Consider the following 27979-nt stretch of genomic DNA (forward strand, 5'->3'; position numbering starts at 1 on the left):
TTAAGTGATTTAAAAATAATGGGATTTGCCTCAGTATACAATTACAGAGCATTAAAAACGTGAAGGCGATAATCTGTAGTATTTTTGTTTTAAGTGTCCAAAAGCAGAAAAAAGAAAGAAGGAAAACCCCCTCTTTACTGTATGGTAGTAAAGGTTTTTCCATACAGTGATACAACTTCCCTTTCTTTCCTTTTCTTTTCTTTTTTTTTGTGTTTAAAGCTCCTTTGTTTCTAGCTCCTTTCTCCTCATTCTACCTGAAATAGAAAAAATAACAGTATCTATAGCTGGGATTATATAATGTGGGATAATAACTCATTACCTACCTGTGGCAAAAAAAAAAAGTCAAAATTCTATCAATGCATAATTAAGTAAAGGATGCTACTTTATTTTCAAAGAACGCACCCGAAGTTAGACTTCAAAATAAGTTACTTAGGGACGCTCTATCCGTTCCCAGAAGACTGCTCTGAATACTTCTCGAAACTTCCTTTAAACTGCCACTAGAGTTATTTCAAAGCTATAAAGCAGAGAGGGGAAGGAATCAAATGACACTTTGCTCATATTCACCCCAAATACTTGACTGGCCAAATACATGACGCCGAACGACGGTTGTCTATCACGAAATGTTAAGTCTCCCCTCAAAGGTCAAAGAACTGCCATCACTGAAGATATTTCAAGAATCTGCCTCAAGTTCTCAATGCGTCTGCCCCAGACTATGACAAGGAATGGCAGCCCCAGGCAACCAAGGGGACCCCATCCACTTGCGAGACGTTTACCTCGCAAGTGGTGGGGGAAGAGGGCCACATCTGGTTAACGGTCACATCTGGCTCTTAGCAAAGCAATTTCGTACACAAGGTTATGCCAGGGCCCCATATTCTTTGCCTTTTTGCTGCCCCTCTAACCCTCTACAAAATGAGGTGGGAGACAGGCGGGTCTAGAAAAGCTCATTTGATATTTGGTTCTTTAAGGTTCTATTGGATTAAATTCTGATCATCATAAATGTAATTTACAAGAGTCCTAAATGTATGTGGGCACAAATGACTGCCTTTTCACAGTGAAGATCAAGCCTTGCTCCCAAATGGGAGTGGATGATGCTGTGCCTTTAAGGAAAAAAGATCAGGAAAAAACCCACAAGCAGGCAGGTTTATTTATCTTTATTTTTTTTTTAATTTTTGGCTGTGCTGCACAGCTTGTGGCATCTTAGTTCCCTGACCAGGGATTGAACCCTGGCCCCCACAGTGAAAGCTCAGAGTCCTAACCACTGGACAGCCAGAGAATTCCCCAAGCAGGCAGGTCTATAAATCCTAGTGATTGGAGACTAAACCACAGACTCTGGTCTCATCCTCCAGCCATCTGTGTTGGGAGGGCCATTGAGCCTACAGTGGGTACCAGCATTGACTGCCTCCATGCAAATACATGTATCTAATCACAAGATTACATTTCCCCATTGTATTCAGTGAACAATGATTTAGCAGGAAAACAGTGCTGTAAAATGGGGAGGAACTATTTAGCCTTAATTTTTTCCCAATTTAAACAAGACATACCCTGCCTCAGTTTCCCCCAAACTTGTAAACATGGCCACTCCTTTATTGCTTTAATTGCACAACTGTTAACACTGAGCACTGTGCATGTTCATCTCAAAGAGAAGATGGGAAAAAGTTCTTGTATGCCCATGTATATCCATCCTTAACATACTGCCTTGCATATGGGTCAGGAAAACGTCTGAGGATGAATAAGTGAGGGAAGAAGGAGAAAGGAAACGGTGGATCTCAGTTCAAATTCCAGCTCTGCCCTTTCTTAGCTGTCAGAACTCAAACTGGTCAGTTCACCTTCATACTCTCAGTTTGCTTACGTACAAAAGAGGAATCATCACGCCTGCTTTATAACATTGTAAGCATTACGTGGAATACAGGTATTAAAATCATATACAGTTTTGTTCTCCCTTCTCAGAAGAAAGGGAAGAAACACTGTAACATTTTCATTGATTATGAAACATTATGAAATACTTTGACTCAAAGACCTAAGCCTGGAGTTTGGGAATAGCATAGAAACAGCCTTCTGCAGATTTACGCAAGAGTGTGAGAATGAATATGCCATTCACCCAGAGAACCGGAGAGAGGATTGTGTCTTGCCAACAACTCTCGTGTACACAGCCATATTTTACAGATACCAGGAGGAGAGGAAGAAGTGTAATAACTCAAGTCATTTTTTAAAGCACCAAACTGTCTACGAAGTGAATTTCCAAGACATCAACCACCTCTCCTCATGAACATTTCCTGTCACTTCCCCGGAGCTCGTAAACTGCCCATCACTGGGTGTAATCTGATTATAACTGAGGGCAAAGCATTTGCAAAGCTCTTCAAAATCTCACCCCAGCCTTATCTCTTGCCGCAGTTCCAGGTCAATCCCTACCCCTATCCCAAGTCCACCCCCTTGTCTGACACCCATGCTGAATTACTCCCAGTTTCTAGAAAGCAGCATTGTCTTTCCTGCTGGTCCTAGATGTGCTTCTTTTATCATTTCCTCAGTGACGCTCTCCCAGGGCCCACAAGACTGGGGTCCAGGGGTCCGTACGGGTATAACTAGTTCATCTCGCACTTATCTTCAAGCAAACCTTTCTCTTAGCCTCTAAGGCACTTTATTACATGTGTCTAGTGAATTGCCCACCTCTTGTCCCAACTGTACAACTGTCCATTCCTTGAGGGCAGGGACTTACTCCCCTGGAGTCCCCAGCAGAATGTTTCATTATCTGTCCATTTGATCTTTACTGATCCTGTTTCTCATTCCTTCATTTTAATGTTTAGCTCCAAAGCATGCATAAAAATAAACTACGTACAGTCAATTAGACAGAGCATAACTGATAGCAACCCACCAATAATATATCATTTGTCATAAAGCAACAAAGATTTTTAGGCTATTAGACTTGGAACAAATCCCAAATTCCAGTAGGTTCAGGCTCCTGGATTTATGTAGACCTGAAAGAGGTGAATGGGGTACTGACTTATCTATGATCACTCAACCCTCTTCACAAGGAGAAGTGCTAGTTAACTGCAGAAAAGAGACCAAAACACAAATTCCTGACAACCAGTCCAATGCTCTTTCAATGCACCTGTTAAAACTTACATACCAACACCTCTAACAAACGCTAAGAGTGCGGAGCATTCTTCTATGTGCTCTACATCTATGAAGCCCCATTTTGCAGATGAGAGAATTAAGACACAGAGAGAAGAGGTAACAGACCCAGAATTATACAGCTTACAAGAGCCAGAGCTAGGACTGAAACCCAGTCACTCTGGATCCAAGTCTCTCCAACTAAGATGCAATGTCGCCTGACTCTAATCTTCAAAAGAAATTGAGTGTTGTAATTGAGTGCTGTTTACAACAGAAATGAAAAATGAAATTCTTATCTCCTGAGAGGTTGCTTTGTGTAGCTGTTGTTGTTGCTATTGTTGCTGGTTGGAAAGGAAATTTTGATGCCTGGGAATGTGGTAGGATAGGGTGGATCTTGGCATTGTCATTTGCTGTTGTCAGACTTGTGGTGCAAGACCAGCTGTGGGAGAGGATAGGGTTGCTCTTGGAGAATGGAATTCCTCTACACCTCAAAAAGATATCCCTCAACTTGTCTCTGTACCATTATGGTTTGTGACCAGTTTAAGTCCACAGAAACCAAACAAACCGTGTCACCAAAGCAACAGGTGTCAGGTTGTACACACGCGTTTTATAGATCCCCAAACAAAGCTATTGTTCGTGATAGGAAAAAACTCAGAATCCGGAATCAGCAGGGTGTGCTTTGAAACGCATTTAAAAGGGAATAACTGCATACAATCAAAAATACTTATAGATGAAAATGATGGAGAATATAAATCTCTCTCATCAAGGTATGCAGAAATTTAATGTTTTTAGCTTTGACAATGACATCTTCTTGGAAAGGGCTACTGCTCTTTTGCAGTGTAGAAAACATCGCCTACATGATGTGTGCAGCCACTCATCTCTGTCTTTAAGCTCCTATGGTATAGGGATCGTGTCACAGTCTTCATAAAAGAGCTCAAAAACGACCACTGCCACCTGAAAAGCGTTATATCTGAGCTAACCGTAACTCCCCAAATTTGCTGTGCTCAGTAACCAACTCCAATTCTTATGTGTTCCTTCTCTACTTAGAAATTTTAAACAGCCTTGATATGAGTCTGCCTGTGTCTCTTTAAACATACAATTAAAAAAAAAAAAAGCTCTGTTAACATAATACTCTTGGTGAAAGGAAGAAATGCTAATTAAGTCTAATGCATCCACTCCATTTGGACAGAAAGTTTCAATGTGTGCATTTTGCAGTGGCAATTACCGAATGGTACAGTAAGTCCATATGACAAGTGTGGAGGCAGTAGGATCCTACCCTATGTGACAAAAACAAATGACTCAAAGAGCAATTTGACTTCATGCCGACCTTGAGATTTTCCTTCTACCTTAAACAAGTCAAAACAAACATACCCTCTCCTAATACTGCCCCTAAGTGCTTTGTTCTTGAGTGCTACCAGTGTGCCCAGAGCTCCTAAGAGACATTGGTATTAGATTCTTCCTTCCGGATCAAGTTCGGTATTCAACAAGTATCTACCTATGTCCTCCAAAGCTGGTATGGATTTGGGGAAATCCTGCTTGACACAAGTGACGGTAATTGATCTATATTTAAACTGCAGAATGTGATATAACTGTGATTATAAGATGCTAGAGTCAAATGGGTTCAAGTCCCAGTTCTATCATTTTCTGTCTGAGTTGTGGCAAACTTTTTTTTTTTTTTTTTTTGCGGTACGCGGGCCTCTCACTGTTGTGGCCCCTCCCATTGTGGAGCACAGAGTCCGGATGCGCAGGCTCAGCGGCCACGGCTCACGGGCCCAGCCGCTCCGCGGCATGTGGGATCTTCCCGGACCGGGGCACGAACCCGTGTCCCCTGCATCGGCAGGCAGACTCCCAAACACTGCGCCACCAGAGAAGCCCTGGGGCAAACTTTTAAACCTGGAGTTACTTTCTTTGTAAATGAAGTGGTCACGGGACCTAGCAATTGATACCTCATGGGGTTGCTATGAGAAGCAAGTGGGATCCTGTATTGAAGGTACTGAGCAGAGTGCCTCATACAGAATGAGCCTTGATTATCAGCCATCATCACAGCAGGGTAATGATGCTCAGGACCGGGGCTAGGATGCAGAAGAAGAGCTAAGAGGGACCTGGGAAGGGCCCGGTGCTGGTCTCGGCCCAGAAATGAGGAAATGCTGGGCAGAGAATTCCTCCTGGCCGGCACCAGGAAGCCAAAAATCTAGGAGCGTATTGGTCTGTTAAATCAATAGGCACAGTAGGAGAAGCATAAGCCAACGTTCAAAAAGGAGTAATGGGCTTCCCTGGTGGCGCAGTGGTTGAGAGTCCGCCTGCCGATGCAGGGGACACGGGTTCGTGCCCTGGTCCGGGAAGATCCCACATGCCGCGGAGCGGCTGGGCCCGTGAGCCATGGCCGCTGAGCCTGCGCATCCGGAGCCTGTGCTCTGCAACGGGAGAGGCCACAGCAGTGAGAGGCCCGCGTACCGCAATAAAAAAAAAGGAGTAATGACTAGTCACCCCAAGAGTCAGGGGACGCCAACAAGGCTGCCAGCTGGATTTAGAGTAAAACAGATGAGCTCACAGGAGAACCAGTAAAGCTCGGACCGTGTAGTGTGTGTGCCTGAAGGCTCTCCTCTCGGAAAGAAAACCTGGGCACCTACACTGTCTGCTCTGACAGGGTGGTCAGCAAAGGACCTGGCGTCTCCTCAGGGAGGAAAAGTACAGAGGGAAACTTAGCAGGGGAGAGTGGGGGTCTTCTTCCTGTCGGATGATGATCCAGGGGAGGCAGGATAAGGATTCCTCTTCCAGGAAACACTTAATTCTACCCCTTTATAAAACAGCAGGGGTCCACAAGCTTTTTCTTAAAGGCTCAGATAGTCGATAGTTCAGCTTTGCCGGTCCTTCAGTGTCTGGTGCAACTCCTGTAGAAGCAGGAGAGCAGCCACGGACAACGCAAGAATCGGTGCGGCTGTGCTCCAATAGAACTTTCTTTAGCAAAGTGGATTTGGCCCCCAGGGCCTTGGTTTACTGATCTTGGGTCTAAAACATGTGGACAAAAGGCTGCAATGATGAGAAATACTTTACGATCTCTTATCCATCATTTTCTCTCTCTCTTTTTTTTTTCTCACAACCCTGTAAAGTAGCTTCTTCTGAGTTAGGTTCAGATATTAAAAATGAAATTTCAGTAAACCGAGAGGAACAGGTGACAGGATGAGTTGGAGGGTTTTTGCTTGAAATAGTTGCAAAATTTGAAATTGTTATCCATGTAAAACATAGTCTGAGGACTCTGGGGACAGCGAGGGTGTTCCAGAAGCAAGGAAGCAGTGCAGACACTTTGGAAGCGAGAGAAAAAAAAAAAAGGTGCAGTCAAGGCCAAAATCTTGGGTTAGATTCGTTCCTTTGAAGATTCTTGTACTTGCCTCTGAGCTTCCTCAAATGGAAACTATGTTAATAGTATGCACTGAAAGAAAATGGGTATCAGAATGCAGATGTAGGGTATGCTTTCAGATTCATTCTAAAGCATTCAGATCTCAAGCTCTAAATTTTAAATTAATCCAGATTTTCCTGTACTAAATTCTCTTCTTTTCCTTCTAGGATGACTCAGTGATGCCCTTCTAAAAAAAAGCATATAAAAATATGGTTGTTTCTTTAAACGTTTTCAAACCAAAATAAAACAAGAGTTAATTCCAAAGAATGTAATTTTTTCCTATAAACATACAGATTCATTCATATAATCACTTAAAAGAAAAAAAAAACTCCTTCTGACAAGTATTCATCATAAGAAAAAAAAAATTGATTCTGAGCTGCCTTCTGTTGTGGTCACAAAGTTTAGTAAGTGGACGGGAGAAGAATTAAGCCTCTTTCCTCCTGCAATCAACAACGAGAGTCTGGGAAGTGTTATCAGTGGTGAGTGTATACTTTTAGGATCAATCTAAGACCAGCAACTAAAAATCTAGTGGCAAAATGAGTGTCAGCAGATAAAATCCAAGGGAACTGAGACAGAAAACTGATACGGTGGTACTGAAGGGCTGAACTCTCAAACTTCATATTCAGGGGATTTCAGAAAATGAATGATAAAAAAAATTAGATATTTTTAAGACTTACTTCTGCTGCCTCCTTCTTATAAACCTTTAATATCATCTAATCATCACTGAAAATATTCTTAATTCCCCTTTTTTTATTATATTTTAACAACTTAATGGAAAAATTTGCCCATGAACTAAAATCTCTTAAGAAAGATTCAGTCTAAAGTTGTTCAATGCTTGAAAAGCTTTTAAAATATACAAGGCAGGGTAATGAGGGGGTTAAGAGAAGAGGCTCTGGGTTCAGACTGAGACCCAACTGTGTCTGGGCAATTTGTTCTCTGTGCCTCTCTGTGAACTTTATAGAAGTTCCACATCTATAAATAATATGGTAATATTAGAATGGTAGTATCTACTTTAATGGAATGATGGAAGAATTAAATAAGATAATTAATGTAAAGCACTTAGAATAATGTGTGGCACATTTTAAAAACAAATATATTCATTATTATTATGACAAATTAACAAATTCTTCATCTATTACTGATATAAAGGCATTGTATTCAATTCAAGAGGATGAAACCAACTATTTACATTGTCCACATATGTAATTACTTATGGATAAGCATTGGCAGGTGAAAGATTAGAACTTCAAATTTGAGATACATCCAAAATGCCTCAAAAATATTTAAATATTCACCTCATACTCATTATTAGAATGGCCATTATTTAATAAAAAAAAAAGAAGAGAATAAGTGTTGGAGAGGATAAAGAGAAATTAGAGCCCTCATGCACTGTTGGTGGGAGTGCAAAATGGTGCAGCCTCTATAGAAAACAACATGGAAGGTCTTCAAAAAATTAAAAATAGAACTGCCATATGATCCAGTAATCCCACCTCTGGGTATTTTATCCAAAAAATTGAAAGCAGGATCTCAAAGAGATATTTGTACACCCATGCTTATTGCAGCATTAGTCACAATAACCAAGAGGCAGAAACAACCTAATGTCCACTGATGAATGGAAAAAGGAAATGTGCATACATCTATACATATAATGGAATATTATTCAGCTGTGAAAAGAAAGGAAATCCTGACATATACTACAACATAGATGAACTGAGGACAGTATGCTAAGTGAAACAGGCCAGTCACAAAAACACAAATACTACATGATTCTGCTTATAGGGGGTACTCTGAAGTAGTTAAACTCATAGAAACAGAAAGTAGAATGGTGATTACCAGGGGCTGGGGGAAGGGGAAGATGGGGAGTTGTTATTTAATTGGTATAGAGTTTCATTTCTGCAAGATGAGATAATGTTGAAGATCTGTTGTACAATAATATGCATATAGTTAGCACTAAGGCATCGTACCCTTAAAAATGGTTACGATGGAAAATTTTAACATATATTATGTTATGTGCATTTTATTTTAGGCTTTTTACCACAATAAAAAATAAAATGAATTGGACTTCCCTGGTGGTCCAGTGGTTAAGACTCCACGCTTCCAATGCTGGGGACGGGGAGGTTCGATCCCTGATCGGGGAACTAAGATCCCACGTGCCGCATGGTGCGGCCAAAAAAAAAAGAAAAAGATGTGAAAAAATAAAATAAATAAAAAGTATGTTGGAACATCATTTCTTTTATATATAAACTTATATTTACTTTTCGTGTAAACCAGAATACTTTACCAGCATCCATTATCTAATTTTGCTTTCAGGTAAAACTTCTGAAATGGTGTAATAAGAGAACTCCAATGACCAGGCCTGTTGAATCCCAACAACTTAAAGCAACTTAATTAATGCCCTGTGTGTACTTTATCACTTCTATGATGTTATCTAAATTTATCAAGTAATATATCAGAAAAATGAATCATTGCCTTGGGCTTTACCAGTAAAGAAAAATATTTCTGACCCATGCCACTGAACGCCACCCTGCCATTCCTCACAACCTGTCTCACAGCTTCCAAAACCTGAATTCTAACAAGTAACAAATCCTTGGGATTCAAATCATATTGAGACATATACTCCTGCAACTGATTACCCGAAAAAGTGACCCACGTTCGCATCAATAGGAACTTTGGACAGCAGAACCCTCATCACTCATTTTTTTGGTTTCCTTTCCTACCTTTAGGGTGAACATTTTAGTGTATCCTAACTGGATTCAGCCAGAACCAATTCTGAATTTATGCGAAGAAGGATCTTATCATGTAATTAACATATGTTAAAGCATGCACTTTGAAAAATATGAAGTGCAACGTATCTTTCCTACTATTTGTGCTCAAGCATTTAATATGATGCTCTGTAGACGGAGGCCATTCTAACAATGTAATTTATTGGTTATTCTCTGAACGAAACAGCATTATTTGTCAGGGCTTGGTTCTGAGTGAGGGAGAACCAAGAGGAAAGAATGAAAGCTATTAGAATGTTAAGAGAGGTACTGATACCTTTTCTTGGGAGTTCATCTTGTCCTCAAAGAACAGCCTCCAGCCTCTTCATCAAAACAGTCATCAGATAATACTAGGATGACCTGGGTGCAAGTCCAGTTGTCTGTAGGCAAAGTATCAGCCACACCCTACTACCTAAGAAGTCCCATCACAGATGCAAAAATCCACCTAGCTAACAGATAAGAAAGTAAATGGGGTTTTTAAAGAATTAATTGGAACTGATCTATGAAGTCCTTCCGACCTGAGCATGTAAACAACACAAACTTCCTTCTCACTAGTGACTTGCTGGAAGAGCTGGTATGGAGTGCTGGGAGAGGTTGTGGATTTGACCTTGTGGTAGGTTTTGAGGTTTTGAGGTTGTGGTAGGCTGGGGCAGGCTAGGAAAAGAGAAGTACTCGCCAACAAATTCCCCGGAGGAAATGGCAATGCACGTACTTCCTTTCCTGTAAGAAAGTGACTTTATCAGGAAGTATGGATGGCACAGGTGGATCAGGACATCCAGGTAAGTCTGGATGGCACAGGTGGATCTGGACACTGGAACCACAGAGGGCACCAGTTCTCACGCCAGCTCCATCTACAATCAGCACCTGGGAGCCCCTTTCCTTCCTGGCTGCTACTTCTGAGGACCCTGGCTCAGGTGAACCATTGGAAATGGATTTTATTTTCTGAGTACAGAGGGGTTTTTTTTTAAGAAAAAAAAAAGCTTACAAAAATTTAGAAAAGAGAGAGAGCATAGCCAAGTATGCATATGTAAAGATAATCTAGAATAACATTCTTATTTTTTTTGATTCTATAACGTAGGCCGTATCAGAGTAGAGTCAATGGAGAATATACTAATATTACAGATATATTAGAAATTTAGTTAAAGTGTGAAAATAGAACTAAGTTTAAAAAAATTACTAACAAGCTTGTCCTTTTATTAATTGTAACTATTGCACTTTTAAGAATTAGCGATACTACATCTTTTTTTAATAAATAAAAATAAGTGCAATATCATTTACCAGAGGATCATAAAATGCATACCATAATTTCTTCCCAACCACTGTGAAATGACAGTAGAAGAGAGGGTCACTTGTTTGGCAAATATATTGCTTAGGAAAGTGAATTGTGTCTGCTTAACTTGACTAATTATTCAATGTCACTAATTTGACAGTGAACTACAGCTGGACTTTTTACCATGGCATAAAAAAGTTTCATTGCAAATTCTTTTCCTCCTTGAATGCCACTGGCATATACCCCTTACATGGGATAGGTTCCTATCTACTGTCACCCAACTGGACAATATACCCTCTCAGGAGGTTAAAATATGTTGATTTTAAATGACTTTCAAAATATAGTAACATAATGCAATGTGTTGAATAAACATGTAAATGATACCGGAGACGCTGGTGTTGCACATGTGAGTTCCTAACATCTGAAGGACAAAAAAAATAGTGGGGACCATTAAGTTTTCTTCTCTTTTCTCTTCCCTGATCAAAGACCAACCATGCAATTTAATTTCTGAAAATTACTCTTATTTTATACAACCAAGATCCAACTTTTTGTCAGTGACTCTAAATGTTACTTTATTTTCATTTACATTGATTCTGTTTTCTGATTAGCTGGCTGATACACACATGTGTATGTCATAGTGAACAGTGAAAAGAGGCTAGAAAATTTTAATTCCTGGGAAAAAAATATTCTGAAAACTGAGATAACAGGCTAAAAAAAATCATCACGATAGAGACCTTGCTTTCAATTTAAATAAATGATATGCATGCAAAGCTCTCCAGAAAGTCCTCTGATATGAAAATCCTGGTAGTCATTGTTGCCTACAAGGAAGATGAAATGAGGGTGTTTTAGTCTAGCAGCTACCCAAACTAGGGCCAGCCTTCAAATCTAGCCCTAGGTTTGTTTTGGTATGACCTCAAGCTCAGAGTGGTTTCTATATTCTTAAACAGCTTTAAAAAATAAAACAAAGCAAAACTGAGTACATGACAGAAAAGGCATATGACCTACAGATCCTAAGATATTTACTATCTGTTTTACTCTCTGGTCCTTTATAGAGGAATTTTGTTACCATTAGCTCTTCAACAACCTGAAAAGTGATGACAATTTTGGCCAATTCCTACAAGTCAGAACAAACCATGAAAAAGCAATCACTACTCATTTATCCTGAGAAGTGGGTCCACTAAATCAAAACTGAGAGAGATCAAACTGTAAACTGTGCTGTTTCCTAAAATATCAATTTGCGTAATACATATTCTTTACCCACAAAGAAAGTCTGCAATACTAAACTTTACTATTAAAATAAACACTGAAGCTAACAATTAAAATAGCAGGAGAATAATATTTCTCATTGATAACTTGGCAACATTCATGCATTTCAAAAACTCAGACAAAATTGGCATCAAATGCAAGGAAAAGTGGAAAAGTCAATTAAACATAACAAAAGCAAGCTCAGAGTTAAAGCAAATGAGGTTTAGACAATATTTCTTTTGAAAATATCACCTCCATATTTAATTTAACACTGCATCCAAACTGATAATCACTGAGATTCGTTAAGTCAATTCCATATTATTTTGGATTTTAATTTTAGAACTTATTCGTTTTAAAGATGCTACGTACAAACTGGGAGAGTGATTTCCTCTAAATGCTATTTAAGTTAAACAGATAATACTTTATTATTTTCCTTGCTAAGGTTCATAAGATGCACAGACACTCAATTTGTAAGTTATTTCCGCCAGTGCTGCAAATATTCTATTCTGAGACTAAAATAGCACATGGACGGCAAAGAAAATGCTACATCCAGGAAAGGTCCTCTAGGAGTACGCCTTCTACTTCAGGAAGGAGTCAACAATTCAGGGTGGAAAACAGCAGACGCACAGACTGTGCCCATTCACCTTTAGCATATGCCTTCCTCCTCTTAATGCCCTATGTTTAAGGTGAGATTTAGGCTCTTATCAGTGTCACCTTTAGACTCAGACTAGGAGGGCCCCCCACCTGAAAGCCCTGGGCTTTAGAAAGTATCACGGTGCAAGCCCTTCCACAGGCTAAGGAGACAAACCCCCCCCCTCGTACTGCATGATCCCGAGTACCCAGGACTCCCGAATTCCCAGGATAAACCCCTACAAACCCCGTTCCAGGACCTGCGTGGCCCTCTCCCCTGGGTCGCTCCTCTGGGCTGGACCGCAGTGCCAGAGCGCACATTACAAGGCCTGTGCGTGGTCAAGGTGCAGCTGTTAGGAAGGGGTGGATGGGTCTTGGATATGGGGGCAGGAGAGTCCACACTATGTACCAGACATGATGGAAGGCAGAGGGGAAGGAAGGGAAATGGGCTGGGCTGCAAGCTAAAAGCTGGCTCTCCTTCTACTGCCTCTTTCTGACACAAAACTCCCAGGAGTCTAAGAATTAAAAATGCCAAGCTAGCCTCCCAGGCCATTGTGAAGGCACATTTGTCAAATAAGAGGACAGAACATATTTGACTTAGCAGTTTGTTATCTTAATTTACAAACGCTTACATATTTACATACACAACATGTGGGTGTACACTGTATCAGGTCCCATGAGCTCCGGCAGTGGACTTGGTTCTTACGATGGTCACTCCTAGATTTCACGCTGCAAAGACATTCTGCTTTTTTATTTCCTGAATCCCACATTCAAAGCTTAATTGGGATATTTTACTCAAGTGATAAGATTCAGGTTCCCTTTCTGATTTACCTAGTTTCCCATCCACAGTCACAGAAAGAAAAACTGATCACCATAAAGCTACATAAAACCAGGGGAATTCCTTGGTGGGCCAGTGGTTAGGACTTGGTGCTTTCACTGCCGAGGGCCTGGGTTCAATCCCTGGTCAGGGAATTAAGATCCCACCAGCCGAGCAGCACGGTCAAAAAACAAAACAAAACAAACTATATAAAAACCAATCAAATTTCCAATCGGCCCACCTAAATGCCTTCTAATATAAAAGGGCACTATTGTGAAAAATAGCTACAGGGAGAGAAAGTTTATTATCAGAGCAAAAGGGGGGTAGCTGCTAGCTGAGAAGCTCACAGGTCCTTCTAGTTTAGCATCAAAGACATCTATTTGTCCTAGAGTATTTGAACCACCCAATGCTTGAATAGCCCAGTCATACTGCCAATAGCAAGCAGAGTCAATCAATTATTGAGCCCTTACTATGGGCCAGACTCTTTGATAGTCTCTTCATTTAATCCTTACCACCTGGGGAAGGGAGGCACAGAGAAGTTATGGCTTCTCAGCAGGTAAGTGGCTAAGACTTGGACCTGGTTTTATATGAATCCAAAACCCATGCTAGAATGAATATCTTAAAAAAAATAATCCCCTATTTTAAAAATATCCTCTTTTTTTTTTTTTTTTTTGCGGTATGTGGGCCTCTCACTGTTGTGGTCTCTTCCGCTGCGGAGCACAGGCTCCGGACGCGCAGGCCCAGTGGCCATGGCTTACGGGCCCAGCCATGCCGCAGCATGTGGGATCCTCCCGGACCGGGGCACGAACCCGTGTCCCCTGCATCGGCAGGCGGACTCTCAACCACTGCGCCACCAGGGAAGCCCATAATATCCTCTTTTTAAAAGAGGGGGGGAATGCCATATTTCTAGCACAAGAATGAATGGTTGAAATGGTTATATTAATAAATATATACAATTTATTTTCCATACTCTTATATAGGCATAAAAACTTCAGGGGGTGAGTGTTTTGTGAATTAAATAATGAAACATATATTGACTTTGGGGGGATATAAAGATATTTTCCTTCTCTTACCTCCTTAACAAGAATCCAGGGAAAACTCTTAACGAGAAGGTACCAAAAAAAAAAAAAAAAAAACAAACAAAAAAACCCCCACAGAAGTTCCCACTCTTTTATGAATTAAGGCCAAACTAGAATTAGAAAAAAAAATCAGAATAACGATATCACACACAAAAACTAATAAGCCTAGAAAACGACAATGAAATCATTGCTGCCATTGTAACCCTGTGGCATGATAGAACAGTCAAAATCCTCTAAAACGTTTTTGGTCAGAAAAACAAAGAAAAGAAAGAAAAAAGCAAACTAAAACCTTCCAAAACTTTGACTATTACCTAAGTGTTGACCTAATTCAATAGTTTTCCAATGATAACTTAGAAACAGTCAATAAGTAAAATATGCCTTTCTGGTTGACTTTCACTGAAATTTATGATGAATTGCCTTTCGCAACTGGAATATCACATTCAGCTTTGAAAAGAACAATTCACATTACTTTTCGCAAGAGGTGCTCTGGATATATGTTCTTTTGGCTCTAAATTTAAGAAGTATTTTGTCCAACTATTAAAATGTATTACATTTTGGATAACCAATCTTAAATAATTATAACAAGAAATAAAAATTCTAAAGAGGAAATATTCCCATGACTATGGCTTTGAATATCTATGTCCCTTAGTCAAGTCAATAAGAGCTGAACCAGGAAGCCACACTTACCCCCTTGGCCATAGGGGCTATGAGATGGTGGAAAGACTCGTTCTTAAGGGAAGTTGCATAATCCTTTCTCATTCTTCGGTAGAGCTTTAAGGGAGGGAAGGGAAAGACTACCATCGGTCAAGGAGAGTTTGGCCGCAATGCTGTCTCAAGGCATGAGAATGGATTCCATGGTCCCTTCCACATCAGACTAAGCATCTGTGATGATGCAACAGATTCAGCCACTTTCAACATCTTCTGAATTGAATCGCTATCATTAGTTGGCCAGAGGAAGGAGGGGCTGTTCCAATCTCCCTTACAATTACCACCCTAATTATTACATTACACTTTCACAATTTAATCCCTTTATTTGCCTCACTGCCTTTTTGGGGCTAAGTGAGCACCACGGCACGAGGCCCGCTGATGTAGCTAGCAGGGTAGCAGGGCAGCAGGAGTACCACCCAGCTGCCAGCTACAAGCACAGCCAGGTGGGCAAGCCCAGAGTGCTAATCTGGACAGTGACATGTCTGTCTGCTGCTCAAAACCCTTGAAAGTTGCTGTCTCCAATGTGGAGTAGAACGGAGCACTATACATCAATGCCAAGAATCACCCTGTGGTTCACCCTGTGAAACTTTTGGTAGCATTTCAGCATCCTAAGGAAGAATCAGCGATAGAAGTCCAATTGTTCTATTCCAGGGATCGCCGGTAAGTAACTATTGCACGGCTATTAATAGCTAAGCGATAGGATTTCTTTTCTTTTTTTTTTTTTAAACAACTGTCAGGAAATGTTTTCACATAGTTGTCCTATCTTTGGAAAACATACTGAGGACCACGTTGTTTCAATCCCCCCCTTCCAAAACAAAAAAACTTTGGTATTCTCTCAAAGCAGGAGACATTTATAGGAGGAATTCACTGCAATCCACAACCCTTTGGGAACCAAGCTTTCGTAAAGTGTTGCTAAGCTGAAACTCAGGCCAGCACAGTGCCAGGCCCACAGTAGGTTTTTAGTCAATATTTGTTGAGTAACTGGGAATGGTTTTCATATTGAGACCATTTTGCTTACACCAGTGTACACAGTATCTGTTAATTTATCCCCAAACACTCCCTTATCTTTGTGTAGTTAGACCCCGAGCTGTGTAAACTGAGTTAAACAAAATCAAATTACTAACAGTTTAAATTTGAGATGCCCTGTAGCGTCCATATTCTAATATTGTTGGACAATGGCTGGTAAGAACCTGAAGATTTGAAGTGTGTTTTCATTCTCAAGTTTTGCAATCTAGTAAGTAAGCTGAAGAGATACTTTCAAGTGCCTCAAAGTGAGAGGAAGCTTCGCACACAGATCATCATTGTTTTTATTTACTCACTTCTCATGTGATCTTGTATTTCACTTTATCCAGAAGCATTCCTTGAGGTAGGTATTAACGCCTTCAGTTTATAAATGAGAAGAAAGAAAAGAAAGGTCCAGTGGCTGAAGGATTTTTGTAAGAAAATGCTAATAAAATACGGCTACGATGATCCATTAAATATGAAGATACAGCTATTAAAATATTTAGGTAATTCATACATACTCCACACTAACTTGGCTTGTGTTCTTCCGTTAAAACTATGAAAGGCCGTGAAAAGATTAGGCTGATAGATCCACTCTATTATGTAAGAGTTATGATACCTTGAACAACTGTGCACTTTAACTCTTTAACTGTGTATTCATCAGCCATACATCAAGGAAGTGATTATGTGATAGATGGCACAAAGGCAATGGGAGATGGTACCACCTGTTCCACTAAGGACAATCACTAAGATCTTCAGTGCTACTGGGTGAAAAGACTTGCCCGCCCACATGCTCTTAAAAGGAAAGGGTAGAAGATTACTCTCTGTGCTCATAAAGGGGTTCAGAATCACCTTTTGTTAAAACATTTAGAAGGAGTAGAGTTTAACAAACATCATCTCCTTTGCACTTTAAAAACCAGTAAGCGTGTCACACAATTATTAAACTGATTTCAGTTATGTCCAACAAGGGACCAGTAGATGAAAAAGAAGAGTTGTCAGCGGTAAATGAGCAGCGACACGGTAACAGAGCTGTGGTTCTCAAACTCGGGTGAGCATCAGAGTTACCTGGAGGGCTTGGCAAAGCACAAATTGCTGGGTCCTCCCCCAGGGATTCTAACGGAGGTAATCTGGGATGAAGGATGGGAATCTGCATTTCTAACAAATTCCCTGGTGATACTGATAGCAGCCACACCTTCAGAAGCACTGTCACAGAACACAGCACGGTAGGGTGCAGTGGTTCTTAACCTTGGCTTTAGATGAAGCATTAACTAGGAAGCTTTCATAAATCCCCGCTTGCCCTGGCTACACCCAAGGCCAATTAATTCTGAATTTGGGGGTATGAGCCTAGGCATCAGTATTTCTTTTTTATGTCTCCAGGTGACTCTAGTGAGCCTGCAAAGTTGAGAACCACTGACATGAGGGAAAACGCACTTATCTCTATAACTGGTTAAGAAGATACATTTTGGGTATTTTTGTTTTGGCCATGCTACGTGGTTTGTGGAATCTCAGTTCCCCGACTAGAGAGTGAACCTGGGCCCTCAGCAGTGAAAGTGTGGAGTCCTAACCACTGGACCGCCAGGACATTCCCAGAAGATACACTTTGTAAACCACAGAGCAGAGCAGAATAGAATCACTGGTGTGCTGGGGATCCTCAATAAACAATGATTCTTTCCTTCCTCTATTTTCTTCAAAAGTGTATCACAAAGGATCTAAACAAGTGAAAAGTAATTTTCTGTAAGAAAATTAATTTTCTGTAATTATCTATAGCTTTGAAAAGGAGCTGAGTTTTGTATTGTGGATTCCTAGTTTAAAGGGTCACATACAAATTTCAGTCATGTTTTTCTACATTTTTCGGTGGGAAATAATATTGTTATTTATAAATACGGAGATCTATAAAGGTTTGGGTATGTCTTACATACGTTGGAGGCATATTTTATATTTTGGTACAGTTTGGAAGCTTTTTCACACAAATTTATTAAAAAGGTGGGGAAAGTACATCCAACCACAGGAAAAGAAGGAAGGGTGTAGAAAATTAAATTTGTTTAGAGAAGTGATTCTCAAAAGTGTAGTTCCTGGACCAGCAACATCGGCATCATCTGAAAATTTGTTAGAAATGTAAATTCTCAGACCCCCTACCTGAAACAGATGTAATGAATCAGAAGCTCTGGGAGTGGGTGATCTGCATTTTCACAAGCTCTCCAGGCGGGTTTGATGCACACTCTAGTTTGAAAACCACTGGTCTAAAATATTTATCATTTTAGCTATACGAAGAACAGAAGAGGTAAAAGCACTATTTATCCAGTGCGCATCGGTTCAGTTGCTATCCAGACCCCCACTGCTCTAATAACAGCTGTGCTCTTTTAAACTCCACCCAAACCTTATTATCATTCCATCTTTAGAGCTTGATAGTAAACGTGGAATTGATAGGGAACATATGGGGGTGGGGGGTGGAGTCTATTCTACAAATCCTCCACTATCAATTTTAACCTATTTCTATTTTATACTCAGGATAGAATTAAGAATGCACAACTTGGGCTTCCCTGGTGGTGCCGTGGTTGGGAGTCTGCCTGCCGATGCAGGGGACACGGGTTCGTGCCCCGGTCCGGGAAGATCCCATATGCCCCGGAGCGGCTGGGCCCGTGAGCCATGGCCGCTGAGCCTGCGAGTCCGGAGCCTGTGCTCCGCAACGGGAGAGGCCACAGCAGTGAGAGGTCCGCGTACCACAAAAAAAAAAAAAAAAAAAAAAAGCACAACTTGACTAACAAGGACCAGAACCACGAAAACCAACCAACCAACCATCACATGAGGCTGGAGGAGGGTGGGTATCACCAGGTGTAACTCTCACTCACCTTGAATTGTCCTCTTGAAGAATGCCTTGCAGGCTTCACAGGATGCTACCCCATAGTGGTACCCAGACGCGATGTCACCGCACACTAAACACAGTCTCTTGGGCATCGAGTTGAGCATGTATTCGCACTTGGTCTGGGGGTCTTCAACAATGGTGCTGGAGCAGTCATCGTACAGTTTCCGGACAGGCCCACTACCTCCTAGGATAGGAGCAGAAGGGTAGAGAGGTGGCGAGTCAAGTCCGTTCTGATGGCCATTCATGGTTGAACTGTAGCTCCCGCTGGCGTCTGAAGAGCCACCTGGGCTGTGGTGGTTGACGCTGTCCGTCAGGGAGGCCGGGCTGGAGGGTTCCGTCTTGATGAAGGACGAACAGCTGGAATCAATGTGTCGATCTTTGTTTGACATTCTGCAGAGAAGCCTGAGGTTTAGGGAGGTGCAAACAGAGAGAGAAAGAGGAGAGAGTGTCAAACAGAGATACCAAAATAGGTAGAAACAAAGAGAAGGTGAAAAAATAGAGAAAGTGCAAAAAAAGATCGAAAGGAGAAAAAAAAAGAGAATTCATACGTTAAAGACATTGCTCTTAGAGAGTGCTGCCTAAGAACTAAGGACTACACATCATTCTCTAGTCAATATCTCTTGTTCTACAACAAGGTAATCAGCATAAGGGCGTGACAGGGTTACATCAAAGTGCCCAGACAGGCCATAAACGAAAGCTCTAACTGATCCAGTTCCTTTCATTGTACCTTTCTCTTGGAGAACCACTGTCAGTATCTAAATCAACTCTCTAGATTCTAAATTTATCCATGGAAGAGGAGTAATTTGCAAAGTCCATATCACTTCTAAAATTACCCTTATCCTCACTGTACTTTTCTCTTCCATTTTCTGATGTTGCAGTCATTTTATTATGAGCAGAACTAAACTTTTATTGTCAAGGCTGAACAGATGATTCCTCAGCTCTGTAATTACTGTTTGTCAGCACGCTTCCATAAGCATAACTGTGTCTTTTATTGATCTAAGACACACAGGGAATATATCCTCAATCACGTTGCCTCTTTAATTAAATTGCTCTATTTCCTAGGCATTTAGCGATACAGAAAGACATCAAGGATAAAATGCTAGCCAATATTTAAGGATTATTTCCTAGAGCCCACAAAAGAGTGAAATGATCACCAGCACTGATTAATAAACATGTACATGTGTTTACATGTGTCCGTGTCTGCATGTGCGATTTGCCACTGTTGAAGAGAGGGATCACTAAAAGCCATTTGAGCCTTCAGTATACCTGTGAATCCATAAACCTGATACTTCATATTCAGCAAAGTAAGGATGTACCAAATTTTGCCCTGAAAAAATGAGATTTGCGACGGTCTCTTTTTCCCCCCTTCCTTTGGTCTTTTAACACCATACCTCCTGAAAGGAAGTGTCCTGAAGCATCTAATCTAACAAACTCTCTCTGATCTAGAAGAACCAGGCTGCCCCTCTTACTTTGTCAGACCCGTAGGTGATTCAATTTCTGAAGAGGTAATTAGATGAAAGGATATAATTGGTCCTACTTTCTTTCCCGTTCGCCATAGTGCAAAACCCCTTTTAGCCAAGTCTCTAGGAACCTTCTGAGAGCCCACGATACAAAGAAGAGCTGACCGTTGAGAAACAAACTTAGATAACTGCTTCCCGGTGGAAAGTTGATTTATGGGAATCCCACAGGGTAATGGTCATTCACTCGAATTTGGGGGAGTAGTCACAGGATAACCGAAGGGATGCAATTATCTCTTTCACTATAAATCTAATGATATTTTATCACAAATTTCATGCTCTCCTCCGGGTGCCCCCTTCCCCCACTGTTCTGCTACTTTCAAACGAAGAAAAATATGGTTATTTCCTATCAGGGAATGTTCACTGAACGGTTCCGAGAAGGCGGTCTCAAGAGCAAAGCGTCCAGGACAAGAAGTTTGCCTCTTACCTAGCAGATTTCCCATCGGAAGTTCTGTGCTGCTTTCTAAAGCAAAGCAAACTCAGGATGTGGAGAGAGCAAACAGGAAGGAGAAATCCACAAAGATATCTTCTTGCTTTCGCCCACCCACTTGGGTTGTCCTTTCCTCAAGAGCTAGTGAAAGAAAAAATATCCCCCTCCAGCCTGAACCAGGCGTCCGCTCCCTCCCGCATCTGCCGCCTTGTCCCGTCACTGTTAATGAGCTCTGTAATTAATAGATCGCTCTCCTTGTCTCCCAGCTTGCACCCTGGGCTAAGCACTTTTCCTCAAGTCAACGTTTGAAAGAAAGCGGGTCGGCACTGACTTACAGCAGCCCTGCAAATTCCTTTTAATTTAAAGCACTTACTCTACCACTTCACTTATTACCTTATAATTACTGGACTGCTCGCACATACATTATGATCTTAGACTACAGTTAGAAGTTATTAGGGTACTAAAACACAGTTGCTCCCCTTTCCTCTCTCTGGCACTGAATTTCTCACAGCCATGACAATTAACTCTTTCGCCATCTGCCTGCGAGGCACCATTTCTTAATCATTTCTTCTTTTTCCCAAGGAGAGTTGCTCCGAGCTGCTTGATCACAAAACTGACCACCCTTTCCCTGGGCCGTCTTTTCTCTCTCTCTCTTTTCTTGGATTGTCTCTGTTCAATTTTATCCCAATTTTCTTTCCCTCGGGCTTTTTCTCATGGACTTCTAAAATGTGCAGAACTCTTGACTGAGAAGCAAGGTGAGGAGTCACCCTCCTATTTATGGAAGGGTTATTTGCAAAGTCACCAAATGTTTATGTGTCAAATGCATGTTGTTAAGGTCTTTGAAAAATTGGGTGTCTCCAGCCAGCTGTCTCCTCGAAAATCTCAGCCCCTAACTTTGCAATAATCTGGATGGAAGCAAGAAAATTCAGGAAGTTCAAGTGGTCAGGGAAGCCTTTGGACAGGGGCAATCTCTTCTCCTACACAAGTCTGGCCATTGTAGCTGTAAAGGAAAGTGAACATGCTGGATCAGTGCTGTAGGTTTTACATGTTTCTTCTCAGACATGAACTGCTTCCTTAATGAATACCTTTTTGCCCAGTGGAAATAATAATAGAGTTGCCATTTATCAAGTGCTTACTACATGTCAGGCATTGACCTGAGTACTTTACAAATATTATCTCATTTAATCCCCAAGACAACCTTGTGAGGGAGGTATTACTCTTTAGGAAACAGAGCCTCAGACATCAAACAATTTCCTGAAAGTCATACAGTTTGGAAGTGGAAGAGTCGGGATTTCAACTCAGGGCTGACTCCAAAGTCCAGTGCAGAAATGTCCTGAAGCGAACAGAGAGTTTTTCAAGGTGTTCACTGATGTTTTTTAAATAGCCAAGCAAAGAGGGGTAGTGCTGGCACACACAGAGGCTCTATGACATTCACACTCACCCATGAGTGGAAAAGTGGCTGAAGAAGCCACCACGCTGGCTACAGGGCTACCCTGTTGAGTCACCCTCCCCAGGGTCTGGAGTGACACCGAAACAGAATCTGAAAGAACACAGTTGTCTCCTAATTACTACTTAGCTCATTACACTGAACGTTTCCTAGATACCATTACATTATACCCTAAAACTACAGTGGGTCTTAATTCTCTCCCTCTCTGTCTCTGAAATTCTACAGCTCTATTATTGAAGCCTGAGATATTCACAACTATCTATAAATTCAATTGTCAGCTGGTGGGTTTTATTCTAGACTTCACTTCAACCTAAAATTAGAGGCACTAAAATTCACATTAACTCTAAGAGGAATGTAGTGAATAAGACTTTATTTCAAAAGAACACCTTTTTGTCAGAAAGAGCCATTTTCAAGATGATGGCTTTATCCGGAGCCAAAGAGAGTAAGCCCAATTCCACATTGTGCTGTTAACGCAGAAATTTTAGGTCACGTTGGATTAATAAAAATCTAAACTTAGTTAAGAATTACAAATAGAATAACATGTGTCGGAAAAATGTGGGAAATATTTATTTTAAAGGCTACGTAGAGTTGTTTTTATTTTATTATTTTAAGAGAAATGATGGGAGACACAAGGGAAAAAGAGAAGCAACTTTCTAAACATCTTCTCTGAGTGAACACCCTGAGAATAAACTGGAGGGAGAAATACCATGTCAAGAATAACATTTATTTTCCATATAAGAAACTAAATTTGAGGGATATAATAGCCTTCCAGAGGCCAGAGACATTGCAGTGCTTTAGAAAGTATTTTCAATACAGTTTGAGGTATAGTCTTCTGTATTCTATATATATTCTATATATGTTCTATTATATATATTATACATATATACATATATATACATTTATATATAAATTCTGATGATCCTGCTTCAACATAGGAACTTCTTGCCCAGCCTTGCCTAAGGGTTAGCAAGAGTAACATTTATCTTTGGTGTTAGATACTAATGATCAGGCAAATAAAGCTTCTGGGTTGCTGGACTATTTAAAAATGTAATTTTGGACAGTTGATTAACTGTACGTACAGGTGTTCATGTATAGGGAGAAAGTGACAGACAAAAAGAATAAGAATCAATTAAAGTTGCTGCTGGAGGGGAAAACAAGATCATCTGTAAGTTAATATTCCATTTATATTATAATTATCAAGCTTGTTTTCAGAGAGGCTACCTAGATCCAGGTAAACGTGTGACTATGAGTGAACTGCTGTGAATTTCTGGGCAATGTGTAGGTGTCCCGAGTGGTCTACATTTCCCAGAAGGGACTTAAGCCTACGTTCCATAGGCTTATATATGATTAAATATTATTAATCCTTTCACCAAACTATTGGGTTGCCCAAAACATTCGTTCGGTTAGTGAATACGTTGTTCAACAGTTCTTCGTGAAAGTTAAAAATGTGTCTTTTAGTTTCACCTAAACCCGAACGAACGTTTTGGCCAACCCAATAAAAGTTCGTAATACGCAGCTGCATTTCACCTGTTGAATTTTATACCAAACCTGAGTTCATTTGCTACTTTATTTCCCTCCTAAAAAAAGTGGTGCATCAGTGCAACACATGTGTACAGGTCTTCTTTGGCCTTCCTGATTTTAACACCAAAGCAAGATTTTTTGAAATTTTATTATACCTATATTTCAGTGACAGACACCGAAATAGGCTAAATAAATGACAACTAAACAATTCACTAGTTTATTTTCTTCCTTGTCATCCTTAAGGGCCAGAAAAGGTACCCATCATCATTATAAATTCCAAACACTTTATCAATTTATATCTCAAATTTTTACATAACAACAATGGAGCCAGCAAACCTGCGAGTTTACAAATGTGAGGAGAGAGAGAGAGAGAAATAAGAAGACAGAATCCTTAGTTCTCTCACTGAATCAGGGAACTTCAGGGTTGGAAACGAAGGTTATCAAAAGTCCTACTTACTGCTCATAACTTAACCTATCCAAAATAGGAATGAAGCTATAAGGATTGGTCGGTTTTCTACCTGCCGAAATCACCAGATTGAATATTTAAGTATTTTTGTTTCAAAAAATAAGAAGCTTTTATTAGTCTACAGGTTTGGGGTTTTGTTTTAATGCTTTTAGAAGAAAACCTCCGAGACTAAGGCAGCAGCTCCCCGAGGCCCAGGCTTCAAAGCTCATGACCCCAGCAGCTCCGCTGGCAGTCTGAGTTACAACTCCAAGCACGCCACTTTACAATGAGCTTCTTTTTTTTTCTCTCCTGCTTCAACTAATTGCACTCTCGTAAAGTGGCAAAATGTGCATCACTTAGTAACAAAATGGGCACCAGCTGCTATTGTCAAAGAATGGTGATGCTGAAGAAAGAGAAAGCAACCGAATGAAGTGTCATGTCAGAAATCAACGGTGCAACGTGTGATTTGAGAAAACATGACTACTTTACAGAGACAGGGTGTCATTATGGCATCACAGTAATACGCTGCTTTGACAACTGCTGGGTCTAACATATCATCATTGCATTAAGGTACACTGGCTTAGTTGGGGAAGGAAGAGAGAGGATTTTTTCTTTTAATAAGAAATATCTTCAGGTCTGCCTGGTTAACCTAACAGAAGGAGACCATTAATTGTAAAGAAGGAATTGTAAATTCTGACCCACACGCCAGAAAGATGAAAACACATGCACACATATGCACACACGCTTAGATATTACTTTAGGTCTTCTTTAATAAACGTGGAGGCCCATCTAATGGAACAGAGGTCTGCATAACATGATCACAGTGATTTAGTGATACCGCTTCTTGATTCTTTGAACGAATAACTTGTGCGTACAGTCTAAAAGACACTTTGCAACTTTCTCTGTCGAGAACCAGAGTGAGCAAACAGCTCCCCACAAAGCTGAGGCTTGAGATGTTGACAAGAGATGTAACTAAGTTGTGTGGGAAGCAGGGACCAGCTCCTTCAAGTAACAAATCGGAGCCTCTGTGTAAGCTGAACGCTCTCCCAATTCTGTCAAGGGCCACGTGTGCTACACTAAGCAAAGAGGTTTAGGACAAATAAAAACAGGACACTTGGAACTCATTTCTGGCCAGTCGTTGAAAGTACCCCAGGAATATAATTTCATACCTAGGGCTAAACCATGACCAGGAAGGACCTTGCTGAAACCCTATCTGCTTTTAGGGCTCCAGTGTTCCATTTTGCTCTGAAATTAGGTTGGTCGACTATCCTGATTTAATCACTGAAATCTCATGTCCTGGGATTTCCTTAGTCCAGACAACCCAGGATGGTTGGCCATCCAATCGGATATAGAGAAAGACCTATAAAACCTTGTGCCTTTCCTCCTGCTGTTGTTCCTAAAACAAAGGAAGGGAAATGGATTCCATTCCTTTTCAGCAAAGAGAAGTGCACTGTTCACACTGTGTTCTAAGTGTATGGGTTAGGAAGTACCCGCATCCTTTCTTACTGTGCCATTCCAGCCAGAGGCCACTGCCCAGCGCCTTGTTAAGCTATCCAGACTATTTTAGACGTTGGCAATTGCAATTGCTTCCGTTTGCATTACCAGGTGATTTCTGATGCTTCCTGGTTGATAAACTTTATTAATGGGAAACGAAATGGTCCTGTGATATCACAATGTGTTGCTCATTACAGTTGTTGACAGTTTCTGCATTGAAGGATTTGATCTGATGCAGGAGCGTCTACTAGTGTAATTCTTCCTTAGCTTGTTTCCTTGGACCTATGTCAATCTGGGGGTGCGCATCCCTTGGTTATAGCTCTAAATACAGTAAGCGAGCTACTGGCAAATCAATAAGACTGTTAAATGCATAATAATACTGGGTAATTGCATACATGATGTTTTGCATAATTAACTGTCTGAGCTTTTCTTTAATATAATGGGCTCTCATGTAATATAGAGCAGCTATAAGTCTATAAAATATACACAGTTTATATGAACCATGATTCTGCTTAAAACTCTGGCTAATCACCTACATTGGCTTTGAAGGGAGAGCTCTCCTCCACTGCCAAGTCCAAATCAATTCTTATGACATTACTTTACAACTAACATGATATTTAACTGATGATGGCTATTAGCTATTACACAGATTGCATGCAAGGACTGTAGCAGTAGGGGAAAAAAATACCATTCAGTTTAAACAAACTTCTGCCATGTAATCAATATTACTGAGGCAAATTAAGTGTTCTAACAAGTGTGTATATTTGCCTTAATGCAGCTTAATTAACTATATCCTCACAACTGCCCAAGTCCAGGACACCTATGGATATTAGAAGACAACGTCAAGAACTGTCTAGTCAGCAACTCAGATGCACAAGGGATGCAAAACAAGCATTTTATCTCCAATCCCTAAGGAGAGTTCTTTCCTTACACAAGTTACTCCCCTGGGACCAAAAGCCAGAGGCCCAGAAGGGCTTTAGAATCACGTGCTCTACATCTTGATGTAGGATATGCCCAAGTGTTGACCGGATCACTATCTCCAGGGTAGAGTGAAACAGCCCTGGGCACAAGGTGGGGACCCTGCCAGAAAAAAAAGGTTAGTATGGGGTAAAAAAAACTACCTAAGATAAATCATCAAAATGAAGCTTAGGATATATGCTGAATGTAACATTTATTCAGTCTTAGAGATTTACTATGCCATGAGCAGACCTCCTCTGCAGTAAGCTTTCTAGAGAAAAGAAATAGTCTCCTCCTTCTACAAATCTCTGGTCTTTCAAACAGAAATATGGATCAATAAAGTTTGCTTGTGTTCAGACAATTCTGTTTTCAAGCAGTCAAGGAGCACACGGAAGAGAAAAAGCCGACACAACAGCGGGGGAACTGACAGCTAAACGAAGACCTTCTAAAGGCACCTCGCTAGAGCAGAGATAAACAGACATTCAACTCATAGAAAGTCTATGCACTGATCTTTACAAATTAAAAATCGAATATGGATGCTTTACACACACACTCCAGTGATGGAGTTCACAAATCAAATCCAGGTCAATGAAAGCTCAGGCTGCCTGAACCTCCCTTTCCTATTCTCTTTGCTACGCTGGAAGAGGAAATAAGAATGCTATCAAGAGTTGATGTAAGGATATTGAGATCATAATACTGATGTCACCCTTTACTCATTAAGAAAATGTTTTGCAAAAGCAATTACAATGACCAATAAGCCAGCTGCCTCCATAGAGACAGGCCAGTTCCTCTGGAGTGGAACTCTGAAACACTCCCGGAAACTGGGTGAATCACAGTGGGGAGAAAGCTGAGATGCTGAGGAGGAATCACTGTTGAAATAAATAAGCATAAATAAAATGCTTCGAGCATTTTGGAACATTTCTATGTTAGAGGGAGATTCATAGTACCACCAGATAATAAACCACATCTTCCCCTGTTGGACAGTGGATAAACTATATTTATACTTTTAACTTAATAGCTTAGTTTGCAGTAGTTAACATCTGGATGCAAAAGCAGCTGGTCTGGGGGTGATCTATGATAGCAGAGGTTACCATGATATTCTGTTGGTATTAGGTGTTGTTCAGCTGAAGTAGGAGAGTTGGGGGGAGGTGTGGGGGAGGGGAAATCAGCTAATTATTAATCCTAAGACTCCTTCCTCTGTCTTCTTTCTTTAAAAGAAAACATTTCATTGAGCTAGTTGCCTGAAGAGAAGGTGAAGCTTAAACACCCAAGCCACTACTTGCAGGCAAT

At 40.7% G+C, this 27979-nt stretch overlaps 1 protein-coding gene across 6 annotated transcripts in view; it reads right to left on the reverse strand.

Moving 5' to 3' along the window:
• Positions 1 to 27979, reverse strand: part of ESRRG (estrogen related receptor gamma) — a 641560-nt gene that overhangs the window by 156166 nt on the left and 457415 nt on the right. For all 6 annotated transcript variants that reach the window (XM_082656047.1, XM_082656049.1, XM_082656048.1 and 3 more), the window contains one exon: positions 18865 to 19280. In XM_082656047.1, coding sequence (XP_082512173.1) covers positions 18865 to 19267 — 403 coding nt within the window. In that variant the 5' untranslated portion in view covers positions 19268 to 19280. The remainder of the gene's footprint in view (positions 1 to 18864; positions 19281 to 27979) is intronic.

Source organism: Grampus griseus (assembly GCF_964374135.1).
Source record: "Grampus griseus genome assembly, chromosome: 1".
Taxonomy (NCBI): domain Eukaryota; kingdom Metazoa; phylum Chordata; class Mammalia; order Artiodactyla; family Delphinidae; genus Grampus; species Grampus griseus.